Here is an 18,379-nt window from a genome sequence, read left to right on the forward strand (position 1 = left end):
CTTTTGAAAAGTTACATAAAATGCAAATATATGTTTAGTTTTATATTGTCATTTTATATTGGTAAGGTTTGAAAAGATGCCTCATATCAGTAGAATTTAAATATTTTTATGCATCTATTTTTTTTTTACCCTAGTCATGGCCATAAAACTGAATGTATTCAATACCACTATGCATTCCCATTGAAAGACAACTTCCTCTTTAGTGAAGCCAGCTCCCTCCCTCAGTGTAAGCATGACTTCATTCATGCTCTTGAGTTCTTCACTGTGTAGCCTTGCTGAGCACTGCAAAAGCCTTTGCATGGAAAAACGTTTGCCTGGGTACACCCACCCCCCACTGTCCATGTATGCCATGGCCTCTTTCATTCCCATGGCTGGTTCACACTCTTTGTAGATTCAGCCATCTAGGTAAGGGTGGCCATGTGCAACTGTGGCAGTACCCAGCCAGGACTTTATTTCTGCGAAGACTGTATTGCTGGGCAAGGCCGAAGGACTCTGCAGCAGGTCTGAAAGATAAGTATTTTGTTATATGGATTATGCTTAAGGTTGAGGGGGGAAATTGTTAAAAACTTCACTAAAAGTTTAGGTTGTCCCTGAAGTTATTCGAAAATGAAACACATCCATTGTCTTTTGTATTGCGTTTTTTTTGGGTTTTTTTTTCAAACTTGTTTTGTGTTTTTCAGGGGTGCCTGGTGTAAAACCTGATCGATTTGAAGAAGGCATGGCCGTCAAGCATTGTGCTCTTTCTTTAGTTGGAGAACCAATTATGTACCCTGAGATCAACAAGCTTCTCAGGTTGCTTCATCAGCAGAACATATCCAGTTTTCTTGTTACAAATGCACAATTTCCAGAAGAAATAAGGTAAGTGGTATAGGTATGCATGTTACCAGGTGATGATGTTCTTAGCTTTCTTATATAACTTGTTGAAAACATTGACCCCTATTAATTTATTTAAATTACGTGCTAAAACATTGCCTTCGCTTTCTCAAATGTTAGATTATATACAACTGAAAGGTGTTGTGTAATAGTTGAACTATTTTATATATTGGATTAGTGAGATTAGTATTTTTCATTGACTGTGAAAGCAGTCCTTTTTCCCTTGACAATAAAAAATGATCACTTATGATTCAAGATCTGAATCAAATGTCAATCAAGTTAGGGCAAGCATTCCATAAACAACCCCACACAGCCTGTGTAATAAATTGTATTTGTTGACTGTGGAAATTCTATTTGGATTTTGCAGAACTAACCTAAATTACTTAGTGAAATTAAAAAATAAGCTAATGCACACCCAAATCAAAACATCAGTGCATAAAGAGTTAATTACATCGCTGCTGAAACCACAGATTGGGTTTACTTTAGAGAGACAATAATACACTCTGAATAATAGGCAGCATTCCAGACAGCTAACATTTTAACATTTTGTATATTTCTAAAAGAAAGCATTTTATAAAGTAAACTTTAGTACTTGGGACATGATCTCCCCACAGTTCCTCTATGTAGACAAAACCAAATTCTCAACTACAAGCACCATATACATTTTCATTAGACCAGGGAGAAGAACTAGGCTAAAAGTAAAGCAATTAACAAGAAATAACCTTGGCTCCGACATTCACTAGACATGCCTTTGAGATCCCCTGACAGAGTGATGTCATGTCCAGTGCAGGAAGTCACACTTTTGTGACATCACTTCCAGTTCACAACCTCTTGGATGCAGACTGCCAACCTCTGTAGAAAATGGCTAAACAGACATGGGGAGGCTGCCCCGTTCTGGAAGGAGCAGACTGCTCTTTACTGTCTTATAGGGTCACGCTCCACCACATCACTTAAAACATTTATATATAAAAATGAACAGCAGCGTGAGGAAAAAAAAAGATCTTAAATCCTAGGCGAGAAGATATTGGGAAAGAAGACCAACACAGCAGTGCATAGTCACCTGTGTCTGCATACAGTATACACATCAAGAGGATTACGTTAACCACCTTATATTGATAGGAACAATACTAGCCAGGAGCACTTATATCTTGTGAATAATGATAGATTCTTATCCTCATTCATCCCTTTGAAGGAGAGCATATCAATTTTACAGATCTGGAAAAATTCTTTCTGTAATGTTAGGCGAACCAGGTTACCACATGTTCTAGGAGTATTAACCCCTTCCATAATGGCAAAGCAAACTGGGAACAGTTACTGTATGACCTGCTGTCCAAACACTTTTTGCCACAGACGATGTAAAATCAGCCATCTGCTGCTTCTGTGTTCACCTATACACAACCTAACTTCTCTGTTTTTCCCCACATGTCTTAATCCACAGGGATACTTAAAGAGCTAAATGACATTCTGACTAGAGCAATAGAAAAAATACTTGATAGAAAATCTCTTACCTATACTAGGTTGTACAGGGTAATTCCTTTGCACACCCACTTACCTGCAAGAGATTTCTGATCTTGCCTTTTTTTCCATTGTGTGTATGTTTGTGTTTATAGAACCAAAAAACAAAAGTTCTGTACTTGAAACATGATTCTAGTTACTTTTATAAAAGGGGCAAATCACAGAAAAACGTGTTGTGAATCCTATTTTTTGTTACTTTTATAATTCGCATCTAATTGTTACAACAATAGCATGGCTAGATACCAGATGTCATGTCTTCACCCCCTTTTCAGCTTAACAATTTACAAAATATATAGCTGCAGCATCATAAGGCCAATTTGTGGCTGTAGGACCAGACAACACAGTGCTACATTGATCAGGGAGGAACTAGAACTCTCAGCTCAAAGAGAAGCGGACTAGATTTTGACTTGGGCTGCACTTAACATTCTAGCCTTGTCCAGCATGGGCATTCTAGCCTCCTCCAGCATGGGCATTCCATCCTTGGAAATTTGGAAGGTTTTTTAGGACCTCCACAGTTGTGAAATGCTGGATGTGGACCTCCTGGCTTCTAGATTCAACAACAAACAGGGTAAGTTTGTATCCAGGTGCAATGATCCTCCAGCCATAGCATTGGATGCTCTGGTGGCTCTATGGGATCAATTCGGCCTGATCTATGACTTTTTTTTGTTTTTCTGAAGCTCCTCCCTCATCTGCTCCACAGAATTGAGAAAGGAGGGAATTCTAATGATACTCATCAGACAAAACTGGTCCAGGCAGATGTGGTACTCAACCCTCATCAAACTCTTGGAAGACTCTCCATGCTCTATGGATCCTCCCAGGCCATCCAAATCTTTTGTCCCAAGCACCAGTTTAATACCCAGCTACAGGGTTTACTTAAAGTATGGCTGTTGTAGCCTAGGTCCTAAGAAATGGCATTTTTTTGTGTAAATTTGTCATTCCTATGCTGATAAAAGCTAGAACATCTACCTCTCAAAGGATTACCTTCTTGGAAACCAAAATTCACCTGGTGCGAGGCATAGAATTTTCAACCCAGGAATACTCTCTGGGATGCATCCTGATTTGTACAGGGGGTGATTTATATAGTTCTACCTTTTTGTCCACCTGTGACTCTGCCAATTCAAACTTGATTCTGTTGGTTGTTCAAAAATTACTAAAAAAAATAGGTTTTATTTTTAAGTTTGTTTTTTTTTTAATTAACTAAAACTCCATCTTACTTTTGTATTCTTGTATATGGGTACACACTGGTAGTTTCTCCCCTGCTGTTCTATTAAATTCTGACAGTGAAGGAAGTTCTAACTACCCCGTTCTTTAGACTAGCTTCTGTTGAAGAGATGGCTGTACTCCATGACCGAAAGTTGGTCGGTTCCTGCTGAGCTGGATAATTTTCAGCCCATGTGTACATAGCTTTAGGTCCTCTGAACCAGTCAAGATGGATACAGGGCCCATTGCCCTGTACGTAATGTAAGGCGGCTGAGGAACAGTCAACTGCCGGAGTGGAGGGCAGCACCATTTGCCAGGGAAGCAGAGGATCAGTTAAGTTAATGTGCTTTCCCCTTTCCTACACCAAATGAGCAGGAAACCCATGCAGGACCCAAGATTTCCCAGCAGAGCCTTACCCAAAGCACCACTCTGCCTCTGCTGCCTTGCCTTCCTCCCATACTATATGCTGGCACGATCTCTTCCCCCAGGTAAGAGACATACACACCCAGCCATCCAGATGATGTAAAAGAAAATGTGATTGATCAGGCTAGGCCACCTTCTTCCATTTCTCTGTGGTCCACTTCTAATGATCACATGCCCATTGTAGATGCATTTGGCTGTGGACACGGGTCAACATGGGTACCCTGACCAGTCGGCAACTATGCAGCCATGTACACAACACATTGTAAAGCTAATTTTTTCTGCTTTCAACACATCAACTTAAGGGACAACGTGTTTACTGGCTGTATAATATATCCTGCCGACTTTCAGATGCCATTATAATGAGATGATCAGTTCTATTAACTCAACCTGTCAGTGATCATAAAGTTATGGATGATCGATGCATGTCATCGTTTTACTGTAAATATGCAATCCTTGCACTGATAATTATGTGCCGTCTACTGAAAATGATTTGCAAAGTTCTGAAACAGATTTTGCCATGTAGAGAGTTTGCTTTCATTCTGTCACAGGACAGGTTTACAGCAGCTGACAGAAGGTTTTACAAGCCCACTTCAAAAAGTGATGGGACGCTGTGTAAAATCTACATTAAAACAGAATGCAATTTTTCAAATCTCATAAACCCATATTATTTTCACAATAGAAAATAAAAAATAAAATGTTTTTAATTCTTTTTATTAATTTTATTTTAACATAACATTAACTGTCACAGCCAGCAAAACAAAATAAAACCAGAATACAAAAATATCCCACGCCCCTTCCTGACAATAGTGCAATGCCTTCAGTTAAACAGAGTCAAAGTGCAGTTGCCTCAACCATGCAGAAAAAATCAAATGTTTAAACTGGAAGAATTCAATTTTAAGAAAAAAAAATGAGGTAATTTTGAAATTGATGGCAGCAACATAAACATATGGGAACTGAGGAGACCAGTTGCCGGAGTTTTGGGACAGGAATACTGTCTTATTCCTGCCTGATATAGGTTTTTAACTACCCAGCAGTCCTGGGTCTTCTTTGTCATATTTTTCATTTCAGGATGTGCCAGAAATTTTCAATTTTGGAATTGGGCATGTACGAACTGGGTATGCTTTTGTTTTGTTTTTTTTTTGTTTGTTTTTTTTTTTGCAGATGTCTAATTCTAATGTCCTCCAAAAACAAATTTAATGTTAACCCCTTGACACCGATGTAACACAAATATGCAGCCTAACAGAACTGGGCTTTTTTCCGTGGGGCCGCATATTTGCGTACCTGTCTTTCTGCTGGGAGCGCGCTGCAGAGCGTGCTCCCAGCACAAAGACTGCGGTGTCACTGAGAGCCAAGGTCAAAGGGTCAGGATTTTAAAAAAAATTTGGTGTCAGTGTGTTTTAGGTAAAACAAAAACAAAATGCGCACTATTGTTTCTGGGTTTTTACTACGGGTACAACCCACAAATAACATACATATATATGGTATCGCTGCGATCGTCAAGAGCTGGAGAATTTATTTTGGGTTGTTCTTTGGAGGTAAGTTATGGTAGTAACAAGAAACACACAGCTAAATCAAAAAAAAAAATGTTTTCTTTTTACTATTTTGGGCCAGTTTTCCTTTTGATAAAAAAAAAATCAGGAGATATCCATTACCATTTACCACCAAATGAAAGCCCAATTTGTCCTGAAAACAACAAGGTATAATTCACCTGGATGTACAAAGTATTTGTACACATGTCAATGTTGCAAAATTGTGCTTAGGCATTTAGATTTGTTTTACCCTTAGGCATGAAGGGGTTAAGTACAACAATCCCATTTTTAACACCTGCTCTGAAACAAATTTCCAACACAAATCTGGTTCTAATTTGTGTCCGTATATCTTTTTTTTTTAAAACCGCTTTCCTGTATATTGTGTACGGTTTATTAGCTATGTGATTCTAGTTAATGATGAACCATATATCTCATACATTGAAGCTGAACTCTGGGAAGAGCAAATATAGTCTAAATACAACTGGCTTGTGTATTTTTACTTGTGCTTTGTGCATTTGATCAGATCAGTGCAGTAATCCAGTGAAAACAATGCCTTCATACAGGAGCTTCCTGTAATAAAGACCACTTATTCTGCTTTCTTTCATTCTGCAGGGTAACTGGTCTGGTATCCTTCACCCCCCCTATAGTTTTCTGCAATCAGCCTGTAGTATGTGTGCCTGCTGAGTCCTCCCACAGCTCTGCCCTCCACACAGGCTATGTGCAGCACAGTGATCTTACGGATACTTTTCATACACCATTATAACTGTTTCTAAAAGCATTTTGCGCACACAAAGTGGACTTATTGTGATATTATTTTTATGGGTTGTCTACATTTGCTTGAGAAGATTGTTCTTTAAAATAATTTTTCTTTAGCTTAGCTCTTATAGTAGATAAGCACTGCACATTATTTTGATTTTATAAACTGTATGTAGCATCAGCTGCATATAGCATAGAGTGCTGTGTTCTACTAGTGGTATGGGGACTTTCTGTTCTGTTTCTGTAACAAAATCTAACCTGGTGGAGAGACGCTCAGCCATTCACAGTATACTTTGTATTTTATGAATAAATAGAAGGCTTCTTCTGATTGGCTGAAGTGGAGAGATGGGCGAATGATGCCACAATCTCCATCTCCGAGGAAGCCTTGTATTCATTCATAAAAATACACCGTATCCTGTGACTGGCTGAGCAGCGCATAGTTTTGTTTCAGGTACAGAATGGGAAGTCTTTGTACTGCTATTAGAACACAGTGCTGTATACTGTATGTTGCATCAGCTTCATACAGTTTCTACAGTGCTGACAGAGGGTGAATTAGTAGAAATGGTTTGTTTTCACCAGCTTGGCTCAATCAAACTATTTAAAGTGAAATAAAACCTGGAGTTTGGCTTTTAGCTTTAAATTAACCTTTTCAGTTGTAAGGTGTTTGCAGTGGGTATAGAAAAGAATCATGCCCCTTTTAAAATAATCACATTTTATTGCTTTGTAGCCTGAAATGAAGATAGATGCCATTTTTGTTTTATCCAGCTGTGCAACTTATAACATCTAGGTTAAAGATATAACACTAACACGTCAGGGAAAAAAAATGAAAAACAGTCATTGAGTTGGAAAAAGGATCACCTCCCTAAGATCAACTTATAACTTCCAAGTGAAAGAAGTTGGAAAAAGGATCACCTCCCTAAGATCAACTTATAACTTCCAAGTGAAAGAAGTTGGAAAAAGGATCACCCCCTTGTGTCAGTATTTTGTTGAACCACCTTTTGCTTTAATTACATCCTTTAATCTGTTGGGATATGTCTCTACTAACTTTGCACATCTAGACTTGCAATTTATGCCTACTCTTCTTCGCAGAAATTCTCAGTTTCAATTAAATTTGATGGTGAGTGATTGTGGACTGCAGTCTGTCATTCCACAAATGTCCAGTGGGATTTAAGTCTGGGCTCTGACTAGGCCATGCAAGGACATTGACCTTTTTCTCCTTGAACAGCTGTGTGGTCATTTATGCTGTGTGCTTTGGGCCATTGTCATGTTGGAAGGCAAACCTTCTTTTCGTTGACAACTTTCTGGCAGAGGGCAGCAGATTTTCCTCAGAATTTGACGGTATTTACCCCATCCATTTTCCTTCTATTCTGACGAGCTCAAGTCACTGCTGCAGAGAAACACCCCCATAATAAGATGATATCCCCTCCATGCTTTATTGTAGGAATGGTGTTATTTGGATAGTGAGCTATATTGGATTTCTGCCAGGCATATAGTTTAACCATCTGACCATAACACCTTTTTCCATGTGGCCTCAGACTCTTCAAGGTGCATAGGGAATAGAGTGAGTGGCACTTTTGCGCAGTAGATTTTGGGTGTAGTCGGTAGCTTTCTGCAAAGGCTGTGCAGACTGGGCAGAACTGCACAGTGAACCTCTCAGTGAAGCTACTCTTGTGGAGTAATAGGGGAAAAGTTGAAAAACAACTTTGCTGAAAGTTAAGTTTTCATTTTAAAAGCAGCTCATTTCAACTGGACCACTATACAAATTGTCAAAAAACACCTATGGGAGCAAAAAAGTAAATATACTTTCACCATACCATATCAGTAGCATCTTCTGTATTTACCCTGCATTGTCTGAGATCTTGATATAAAGATAGTGAGGTCACCCTTACCTATTAACCCCTTCATATCCATGGGGTCATTGATGCCTGGATGCCCAGATCAAATTTAGCAGTATCTTCATGTGTCACTTGCCGGTTTTTTTTTTTTTTAACCAATTTGCATACCTAAATTCTTTTTAAGAACACAGTACACCATTTTCAAGGCTACTTTTAAATTATAGAATGACCAATTCAGCTTTTTTTTTCTTATTTTTTATATATTCATAATATCACTACAGATGGCTACTGTAGCCTGAAAGTGGCTGTGATCAAGTGAAGACTTCTATGCTATTCAGTAAAGCCTCCAGCCTGCATGTGATGAATATGTCATAACTGACATAATGGTCACATGACTGGGAACCATGCTAAATGGTTCCCTGTAGTCAGTGAAGAACAAATCTGTCAGTAACTGCTAGGATTGAGAGCCACCAGCTGCACATAGTGTTGGCTGGTTGCTCCAAAGGAGAGAATGTTGAAATGGATGACAGGCAGCAAATGGTTAACAAACTTTTTTTTTTTTTTTTTCTTTCTCTGCAAATTTTTTTGTGAAAGTTTTGAGAGGGGACCCTTGCTGAAAAACTGCACCTTTTCATTTTAGTGCAAAATTTTCTTTAGCAATGATAACGTATTTATAAGCTTTTTCAATAGACTTTGCAGACAAAATGCCTGGAAAAAAAAATACCAAGCATATTCATTTGTGAGATAATGCCATTATTAAACAAAAAAGCAAAAAACTATTTTCCAGGGGCACATGCGCAGGCTCTGGCAAGATGGCTGCTTAGCTGCGACGCTCCTCACCGTGGCTGATAACAGCCCCCCTTGAGGATCTCCAGAGGCCTCACGGAGCCCGGGACACCCGGCGGACCCCCCCTGAATCTCCATTGACCAGCGGAACGGAGATACAAGCTCGGTCCCGGCCTCCTCCATCTAAAAAGCCTTCCCCATCTGAAGCCAAGATGGCCACCATGCCTTCACAGCACTCACATTGAGCGCCAGGCTCCCGAACACGTAGGAGAGGACTTCTCCGATGGAGGTACACCACTCTCCCCCCTTCCCCATGATTCTCTACCTCCTGAGGGATTCTTCTGCATCTACCGAATTGCTCCTTGAGCGTACCCTGGGCGGGCTAATGGACTCCCAATCTGAAATTCACCAAAAGGCACTACCCAAAATCAGATGCCTGGTTGGCACATATACTCAAGACCCATGAAAAGCCTTTACGGAATTTCAACACTTCTGTAGTAAACGGTACACTGCTGCTCCCTCTGAAACTCCGAACCATGTATCCTCTCCAATCTCTCAATCTCCTTTAGTTATCTGCTTCACACAAGGGTTTACTGGACTCACCCATTGCGTTTAAAGAAATTCTTCAGGCAGTCAAGCAGGCAAAACATTCCTCAGCCCCAGGGCCAGATGGTTTTCCTGCAGTATACTATCAAAAATTTGCACTGATATTAGTTCCTCATTTGGAGCGGTTCTTCAATTCCCTGAGGTCAGGGCAACAGGTAGACCCTGATATGAAGACTGCTTTCAATCTCTGTAATCCCCAAACCAGGTAAAGACCCAGGAGAGGTCAAAAATTACAGGCCAATATCGTTGATCAATAATGATCTTAAATTACTTACCAAAATTTTGGCCAATAGACTAGCTTCCTTTATTGCCATATATATTCATAAAGACCAAGTAGGCTTTTTTCCCAGTAGGCAAGGTCCGGATCAAATTAGAAGAGCCATCAATATCCTTTCCTTGCTACAGTCCCGCTGGGATGTTGGGGTTCCCTATGCTGCTCTCTATAGACCTACAAAAGGTCTTCAACTTGGTCTCCTTGCCATACTTTTTCAAGCTTTTAGGGTCATGGGGCTTTGGAACTCGATTTCTTTCAATCATACAGGCATTACATGCTAACCCGAGGGCAATAGGATCCATGGCTTCCATTCGGATCCTATTCACATAATGAGAGGAACTAGACAAGGATGTCCCCTCTTCCCTCTAATATTCTCTATAGCTATTGAATCATTGGCCATTGCCATAAAAGCTGACCCTAATATTCAAGGGGTATCTTGAGGCAGTCAAATTCACAAATGCACCCTCTTTGCATATGATTTACTATTATTTGTATCCTCCCCATTCATTTCTCTACACAACATACATAATCTATTAGCGGAGTTTGGAGACACCTCCAGCCTTAAAATAAATATACAAAAATCATTGGCATTATCAATCTTTCCCAGGCACTGGTGTCCCGATTGCAGGCTGCATTTTCTTTTTCTTTTTCTTTGAGGACTGACTTTGTCCCTATTTGGGAATCCATCTTACGTCCTCCAATCTCCACCTTATACAAAGTCAATTACCTTCCCTTATATAAAAAACTAGAAGAAGATCTTCAGGAGTGGACACACCATGGTCTATCCTGGCTAGGCAAAATTAATTCCATTAAGATGACTTTATTACCACGCCTACTTTATAACTTTTGTTCCCTACCCATATTGATCACATTGTTTGACCTTTCCAGGTTTCAAGGCAAAATGATTCAGTTAGTCTGGGGAGGTAAAGGCTACCGATTGAGCAAACGGGTCCTCTTCACACATAAGACCAAAGATGGTCTAGGTCTCCCGCAGCTCGCTTTGTATCACCAGGCTACCCAACTCGCAAAGCTTTTAGCAGTATACTCTACTCTAGGGCTGAAAAACCTGAATGGATAAACATGGAGAAATTGGCTGTAGGAGTGAACCCCTTGGACTTCATAAAATGGTGACTCCCAAAATGCAGACCACCACTCTAGGCCCCATCACTATTGTACTTCCTGGCAGAACAGGACAGGGTGTGGAACAATCGTATTTCACTTTTTTTTTTCCATTATCTCTTCTATTTAATAATCCAGCATTCACCCCAGGGATGGACTTGGAGACTTTCCGCTGGTGGCTCAATAAGGGCCTTTATAGGATGCGTCACTTGCTGACCTCTGGGGCCCTTTACCCTGTTACATTGGCAATCTTAATTGAAAATGCCCCCCCTCGGAGACCTTATGGTTCCATCAACTTTCCCACTTTATAAAGTCGTTAGCTCCTGAGATTCTTAAAATATCCCCTTATGAACAATGGTGCTCGCAGGACACTGGTCAGAGAGGCGGAATATCGGTCATTTACAGGCTCTAATTGGACACCGCCGATAAACTGCCTTATATGCAGGCCAGGGATCTGGACTTACTCGGACAGAGATCTAGAACACTGGCACAATTGCTTTCATCACGCCTTTAAGGGAGTCCTGAATATCTCGGTGGTGGAAGCAAATGTGAAAGTCATGACAAGATGGTATATGGTCCCCTCCCAACTCTCGAGATTTTCCAGGGCACATTGCCATTGTATTTACACGGCTGCCACTCGTCCGGCACCATGTATCATATCTGGTGGGAATGTCCAAAATTACGGAGTTTCTAAAACTAAATTTTTGGTTTGATCAGGAAGGTCTTGGGAGTTCCAGTACCCCAACTACCCATAGTGGCCTTATTGAACAAACCGGTGGAGGGGCTCCCACGCTTCAAATAAGTTAATCCTTTTTATATTATTACCAGCTAAACTCACCATTGTTCGCTCATGGACAAAATCTTGTCAGTTACTACATTTCAGCGAAAGATTTCATGGATAATACTCGATGAGCAAATTGCTAGCGAGCTCTGACACCTCTAAGCACTTCGAGCACACCTGGGGCCCCTGGGTGAAATATGTCCATTTTGACCTTTCGTGTGCAATATGTAACTTGTACTTGAGAGGATCTTAGCTCTACTGTCATTTAGTCCAGGTGTTCCCTTCTTTTTTTTTTTTTCTTCTTTTACTATTCTTTTCATCCTTTTCTTTCCTCTTCTTCTCTATCTTCTGATACTTCTTATTTTATGCCTACATTATTGTTCAGGTCTCACAGATGAGCTTTTCACCCTTATGGAGCACTTCCTCCCACCCTTAGTTGGCAAGTTACGAATCCTGTATTACTGTGCTGATTCTGTACTTTTGGAACTGTATATATCTTCATGCGACCTGTTTCTACAAAGTTTGGCTAATGTGTAGGTCTATTTTTGTATATACAATGTAATTATATTTTTGGAAAAATAAAAATATTAAAAGTAAAAAAAAAAAAAAAAAAAAAACTATTTTCCATTAAAAACCAGTGCAAATAAAATAGATTTTTGCCTATAATGCTTAAGCAGGTAGGTTAGAAATAAAACTAGGAAAGTCTGGGTTGAAATGCCACAGGCAAGCTATGTATTGTGAAGTATGTCTGAAGATTGGTTCATTTTTCTTTGTAATCTGCATATCTGTTTACAAACGAGTGTGTCTATCAGTTTTGTAAAGTTAGTATTATATAGTGAGAATGGCTAATAAAGTGATATATCCTTTGTCAGGTCACTGGAGCCAGTCACACAGCTGTATGTGAGTGTGGATGCAAGTACCAAAGACAGCCTTAAGAAAATTGATCGCCCACTGTTCAAGGATTTTTGGCAAAGGTTTCTTGACAGCTTGACGGCATTGGCAGAAAAGGTAAAATATGGGATTTTATTAACATGTTGTTACTTGACATAGATGCAAGTGTTTACAACAGTACGAGTTTTCATGTTTTCTCTGTCTTGTGTATCTAACCTCGGATCTGCAGCTGTATTTTAAAGCAATTCCTAATTAAGGGACAGACCTTAAACAGACCAGATGTTCAGAGCTCCGTGGCTAATCCTGCTGGTTTGAGATTTAACATGAAGTGTTCTATTTAACTCATACTTTCAGTGTTAAGGGAAAAAAATGGCTATCCCACTTTGGAGTGAAAAATAATGCCAAAGGCTTGCATTTCTGTAATTATTTCCTATTTCTTTAATTTTTATAGCACCCTACTTCATAATTCCAGTTTTTAGTAGCTTAAAAAACTACTGTAATGTATCCACAGTAAATATCAAGGTGTAAACTAACAGCCGGAGTAGTATTTGCTTTGACCTAGTTTTAGATTATCTTGTAATGCAGTTAATATAATGAGTGCTATCCAACAAATATCTTGTGCTTAGACATCTGCTTAAAGCATACTGCAGCTAAAACCAAGCAGTTCATTAATTCACAGATCTATGTGAATGAAGGATGCTGCTGTTCATGCGGATAATTGCTGAGCACTGCATATTTGAACATACCTTTTGAGACTATTTTACTTCTAGACACCTCTACAAGATGGCACAGCCAGATCCTGAATCTCAGACCTTTGTGTAGTTGAGTAATGCAGCCTACTGTAGCAACTACCCTACCTTTGACTAGACAGGGAAGCAACAAAAGCATTGTTATGAGGTCACTGTTTTCCCTCCTGCATTCTGGGGATTCAAATTTTAAATGCAAGCACTGCAGTAGAGGATGAATGTTTTCAACATCTGCCTCACCCACTCTGTCTAAAGCTGGGTACATACTATATGAAAATTTGAAAAGAAAATTCCATACAAGGAACTATTATTTGATTTCCCTATAGTGTGTACACAAGTTTTTACATTCGATTCAGACTTTCCAGATGGTAATTTCCAAAGGGACAAGCTCCAAAATGTTTCTCATATGTGAATAGAACTAAGAATATGAAAGACTGTGCATGATGAGAAACAATAATCTTTGCTAAAACATTTCTACTTCAAACGGAAAAAAAAAGCCTTTGTCATTCGAGAGTTTGTACAATTAGTACCATCCTCAGGTTTGACTTGCTGTAAAACTTTAAGGGAAACCGGATGACTGTTCATCTGATTTTCTTACAGTATGTTCCCCACCTAAAGCTGGCCATACACCAATAAAATTTCAAACGAAAAGTCACATGAATATTCGTTAGCAAGTCCTCAATACATTTGATGACTTGACAAATATCTGTTGAAAGTACTTCAAAATTTAAATGTCAACATTCCGTTTTGGAATGAATGTAATTTCTTGAACAAAAAGCACATCCACTGTTAGAAATTTGTTCATTCAAGAGAACTTTTCCATCCTGCTTCTTTTGTATTTTCTCACTGCTAAGGTCAAAAGCAAACATCCATCGATTTGACCCCACGATTACAAAATTGAATGAATGTTCTTAAACTGAAAATTTTTTATTAAAATTCTATTAGTGTATGGCCAGCTTAGTGCTGGAGATTACAAGATTCTGATGTCAAGTCAAATTCGAGTACTTATGCTGGTAAAATCTGATCAAATACATTTAATGATCCTAATGCACCCTTAATTCGATTAAAGCACGAGAACACTTTAGAGGTGCTATTTTGATTAAACTGCTTGCACGCTAACCTGCAAGAATGTGGAAGGGGAATTAGCTGCTTTTAGGAAATAAGTTATAGTCCAGAGAACGTGCTTGCTTTCTTTTAGCATTGAAGGAGTTCAAGTATTAAATAACTCTTAAGATAAAGTAATAAGGGCTTTTTCTTGCCTCAGCAGATGGATATCATTTGGATAGTTTTTGCATGTTAAGAGCATTACTAGGTTTTTAAAGCAAATGTGGAAGGGGAGATAAAGATGTTTTTAACATTTCCTTACTATGTGTAAATGGTACTTTTTAAAGGCTTCAAAAAAGCTGTTTACACACACTGTTGAGCTGAACTCTGTTGTGTGTACAGGCCTTTAAGCAATTGGCTGGTGATTTTAATAACGTTTAATTGTAGAGGTGGTACTTTAAAGAAGTACAGGCTTGTTTGGCTCTACTCGGGATCCATCCAGGTGCCTGGACCAGCACCTGGCTCAGCTGAGAGCCTGAGCCAGGCGCTCCTGCCCCATTCACAGCCCAGCACACCAGTGAGCGCTGGGGGGGCTAGAGCAGACGGCAGTGCATGACAGAACGGCATGGAAAACTGCCTTAGAGCCATTGAGGGACAGATGCAGTATCAGATCAATGCTGCTTCCACCTAGGCAAGTATAATTTTTTAAAAATCCCAGACTTCTATTTTAACGGCAGAAGTTATAAAACTGGTGGTATAGAAGAATGTGTTCTGTCAGCTTTTGACTAGTCACTTTTTGTTTTTAATTCAAGCTTTTTCTCTTCCCGTTTAAAAAAAACTATTTTCAGATTGGGCAAAACAGCAGCAGTTGACTTCATTTCCATATAATGTACATCTGTCATTGCTTCAAACTTTGGGTATATTTTGGAAATTTATGCAGTTTACCCCAGCTGTCAGTCTAATGTGAGGCTTTAAAATGTTCTTAAGTAACTCCAAATTACCACGATAATTAGAGTTCATCTACTTTATTTTCATTGCTCTTACCATTATCTAAATGAGCAGAAAGTGAAGAAGTGGTCAATTGCTAGAGCAGGTGCATGGCTTATTATGAGATAATATGAACATAAGGAGGCCAATTTCCTCAGCATGGCATGGGCTGCAGTGTATCTGACATCTGCTACAAAATGCATCATTATTTGTGAGGCTGCCTGACACTGTCTAACTTTATTTTCACCAAGACATTGATTTAACTGCCTGAGAAGCTCATTTAGCAGTAGGTGGAGAAGAGCTGCTTGCCAAAAGAACAACAAAGATAAATACTGTTCAATGCTTTAAGTGTGCAGGTGACTATGTTCTGAATTAAGTGAGTATTTTAATGGACTTACCTGATTACAAACAGTGTTCAGCAAGAGTTGCTAGGCATAGTTCATAAAATTAAACACACACTTCATTCCAGTCAAATTACATGCAGTTGGAAAAAAATATTTTGGGTAGTATTAACCCATCCAAGCTTCAGGCAGATAAAAAAAAAAGTGCCTTTGGAGAAATATGGAAGCTATCATTGCAGAATTCTTCTAAAATGCTAGTTACCTAGTTATGTTAATTATGTATTGACGTCAGACCTAGCCTGGCAACTGGCACATTTCAGGATGGGGAAGGAAACATTGGATCTTGTATTTTTTTTCTTCTTATAGTTATTTGACATTTAAACAATATAGTATAACTAAAAAAGTCAGAACTTTTTTATTGTTTGGATAGAGTGGAGAGGGTTTAAAACACCTGTTAGAGATTTATTGCTGTCTGTGCCCGTTAGTGAGATTAATATTCTATATTTACCTTGTTTATCATTCTCGCCAAGAAAAAAGTGAAATAAAATCCCAGATTTTGGATGATCACCAGAACAGGAATAGAGAGGACATTTTTCAATGGGCCACCAGTTCAGGATCCCTTTCATTTGGAGATATTTCCTATTATTTCCTGGTTTTACCATGGGACAGGAAGTTACAAGAAGTCTCCTCAATTGGCACAGATGGCAAAAATAAAAAAAGTAAGAGGGGTTTTTACCCTCCTTTTTACTCTATCCAAAAAAACCCCCAAACATTTACCTTTAGTTGTACTTTAAATTGGTATTGCGCTCCTGAAATGTATCTTTCATTTGAACTTCTCATATTCCTTTGTAGTCCAGATATCAGTCTGGAAGAAGGTGGGAAGGTGGACCAGCACTCTGAGTCATTCAGAAAGATGTTACTGTGCAAAGCAGTAGAACCTAACTCTGAAAACTTCAGGTGCACAGAGATGATCTAAGCACACACTACTGCTCTATATAGTAATTTTCTGTAGATGGTAGGGAGCAGGGAAGTGACCAAGGGAGCTTTTAAATCAAAGCAGCTGCTTTTGTCCCCATTGATAAAATATGTGAAGTTACTGTAGGCTCTGGGTAAGAATGTTTTGACCGATGCACCTAGAGGACACTCACAGCTTTGAATGTAAAATGGCATATAGAATTATATCTCAAGTCAACAGTCGGTCACAGTCATGGACAAAAATATTGGCACCCCTGAATTTCTGTCAGATAATGCACCACTTTGCCCAGAAAATTGTTGCAATTACAAATGTTTAGGCATTCTCATGTTTATTTCTTTTGTTTGTATTGGTATGACACACAAAAGTGGAGAAACAAAAGTCAAATCTGACACATTCCATGCAAAACCCCAAAAATGGACTGGGCAAAGTTATTGGCACCCTCAATTTAATATTTGGTACCACACCCCTTGGAAAAAATAACTGAAAGCAATCACTACCTGTAACAATCAATAAGTTTCTTATACCTCTCTACTGGAATTTTGGACCACTCTTTTGCCAACTGCTTCAGGTCTCTCAGATTGGAATGGATTTTTTTCCCAACTGCGGTTTTGAGATCTCTTCACAGGTGCTCTATGGGATTGAGATCTGGATTCATTGCTGGCCAGTTCAGTACTCTCCAGTGCTTTGTCTCAAACCATTTCTGGGTGCTTTTTTTGACATGTTTTGGGTCATGTCCTGCTGTTAGACCCATGATCTCTGATGGAGACCCAGCTTTTTGACGCTGGGCCCTACATTGCACCCCAGAATTCTTTGGTAGTCTTCTGAATTCATAATGCCATGCATATGCTCAAGACATCCAGTACCTCAAGCAGCAAAGCAACCCGAAAACATCAGTGAAACTCCACCATGTTTGATTGAAGGGAATGTGTTCTTTTCTTTTTCTGAAAACAGCAGAATGATGAGAATGATGAGCTTTACCAAGGAGCTGTAATTTTGTTCTGTCTGTCCACAGCACATTCTCCATAAAGGATTTTGACTTCCTCAGGTAAGTTTTTGCTTTTTTATGTTTGTGTCAGCAGTGGGGTCCTCCTGGGTCTCCTTCCATCGTGTCCCTTTTCATTCAGATTGCGACTTATAGTGCGAGCTGACACAGTTGTACCCTGTGCCTGAAGGTCAGCTTGAATTTGTCTGGAAGTTTATTGTGGTTCTTTATCCACCAATCGAACAATCCATCATTGCAATATTTGATCTAATTTTTCTCTTTCGTCAACGTCCAGGGATATTGGCTACAGTGCCATGGTCTGTAACCGTCTTGACAATGTTGCGCACAGTGGACACAGAAACAATAAGATCTGTTAATTAATACAGGTGAGTTTAATTACTCACTATCACAAACCTGGAATGCAATTATTTCTTACAATTTTGAGCAGGTACCAGTAATTTTTTCCAGTCCAGTTTGGGGTTTTCCATAGACTGTCAAATTTGGCTTTTCGTTTCTTCACTTTTTTGTGTCATACCAATACAAACAAAATAAATAAACATGAGAATTACTAAATATTTGTAATTGCAAATTTGAATTGAAGCTATTTACATGGCTTTATTTTTTTTTCTGATAAAGCTAGAGGGGGATTTACTAAAACTAGAGCACTCTGTATCTGGTGCAGCTGTGTATGGTATCCAATCGGCTTCTAACCGCA

At 39.2% G+C, this 18,379-nt stretch overlaps 1 protein-coding gene across 2 annotated transcripts in view; it reads left to right on the forward strand.

The window, feature by feature from the left end:
• Positions 1 to 18,379, forward strand: part of LOC149469876 (S-adenosyl-L-methionine-dependent tRNA 4-demethylwyosine synthase TYW1-like) — a 257,623-nt gene that overhangs the window by 128,803 nt on the left and 110,441 nt on the right. For both annotated transcript variants that reach the window (XM_089668480.1, XM_089668481.1), the window contains exons 12-13: positions 681 to 858; positions 12,570 to 12,705. In XM_089668480.1, the coding sequence (XP_089524606.1) occupies positions 681 to 858; positions 12,570 to 12,705 (314 nt within the window). The remainder of the gene's footprint in view (positions 1 to 680; positions 859 to 12,569; positions 12,706 to 18,379) is intronic.

This window comes from Staurois parvus, unplaced genomic scaffold (assembly GCF_062004578.1).
Source record: "Staurois parvus isolate SC_StPar_1 unplaced genomic scaffold, SC_StPar_1.0 ptg000058l, whole genome shotgun sequence".
Classification (NCBI taxonomy): domain Eukaryota; kingdom Metazoa; phylum Chordata; class Amphibia; order Anura; family Ranidae; genus Staurois; species Staurois parvus.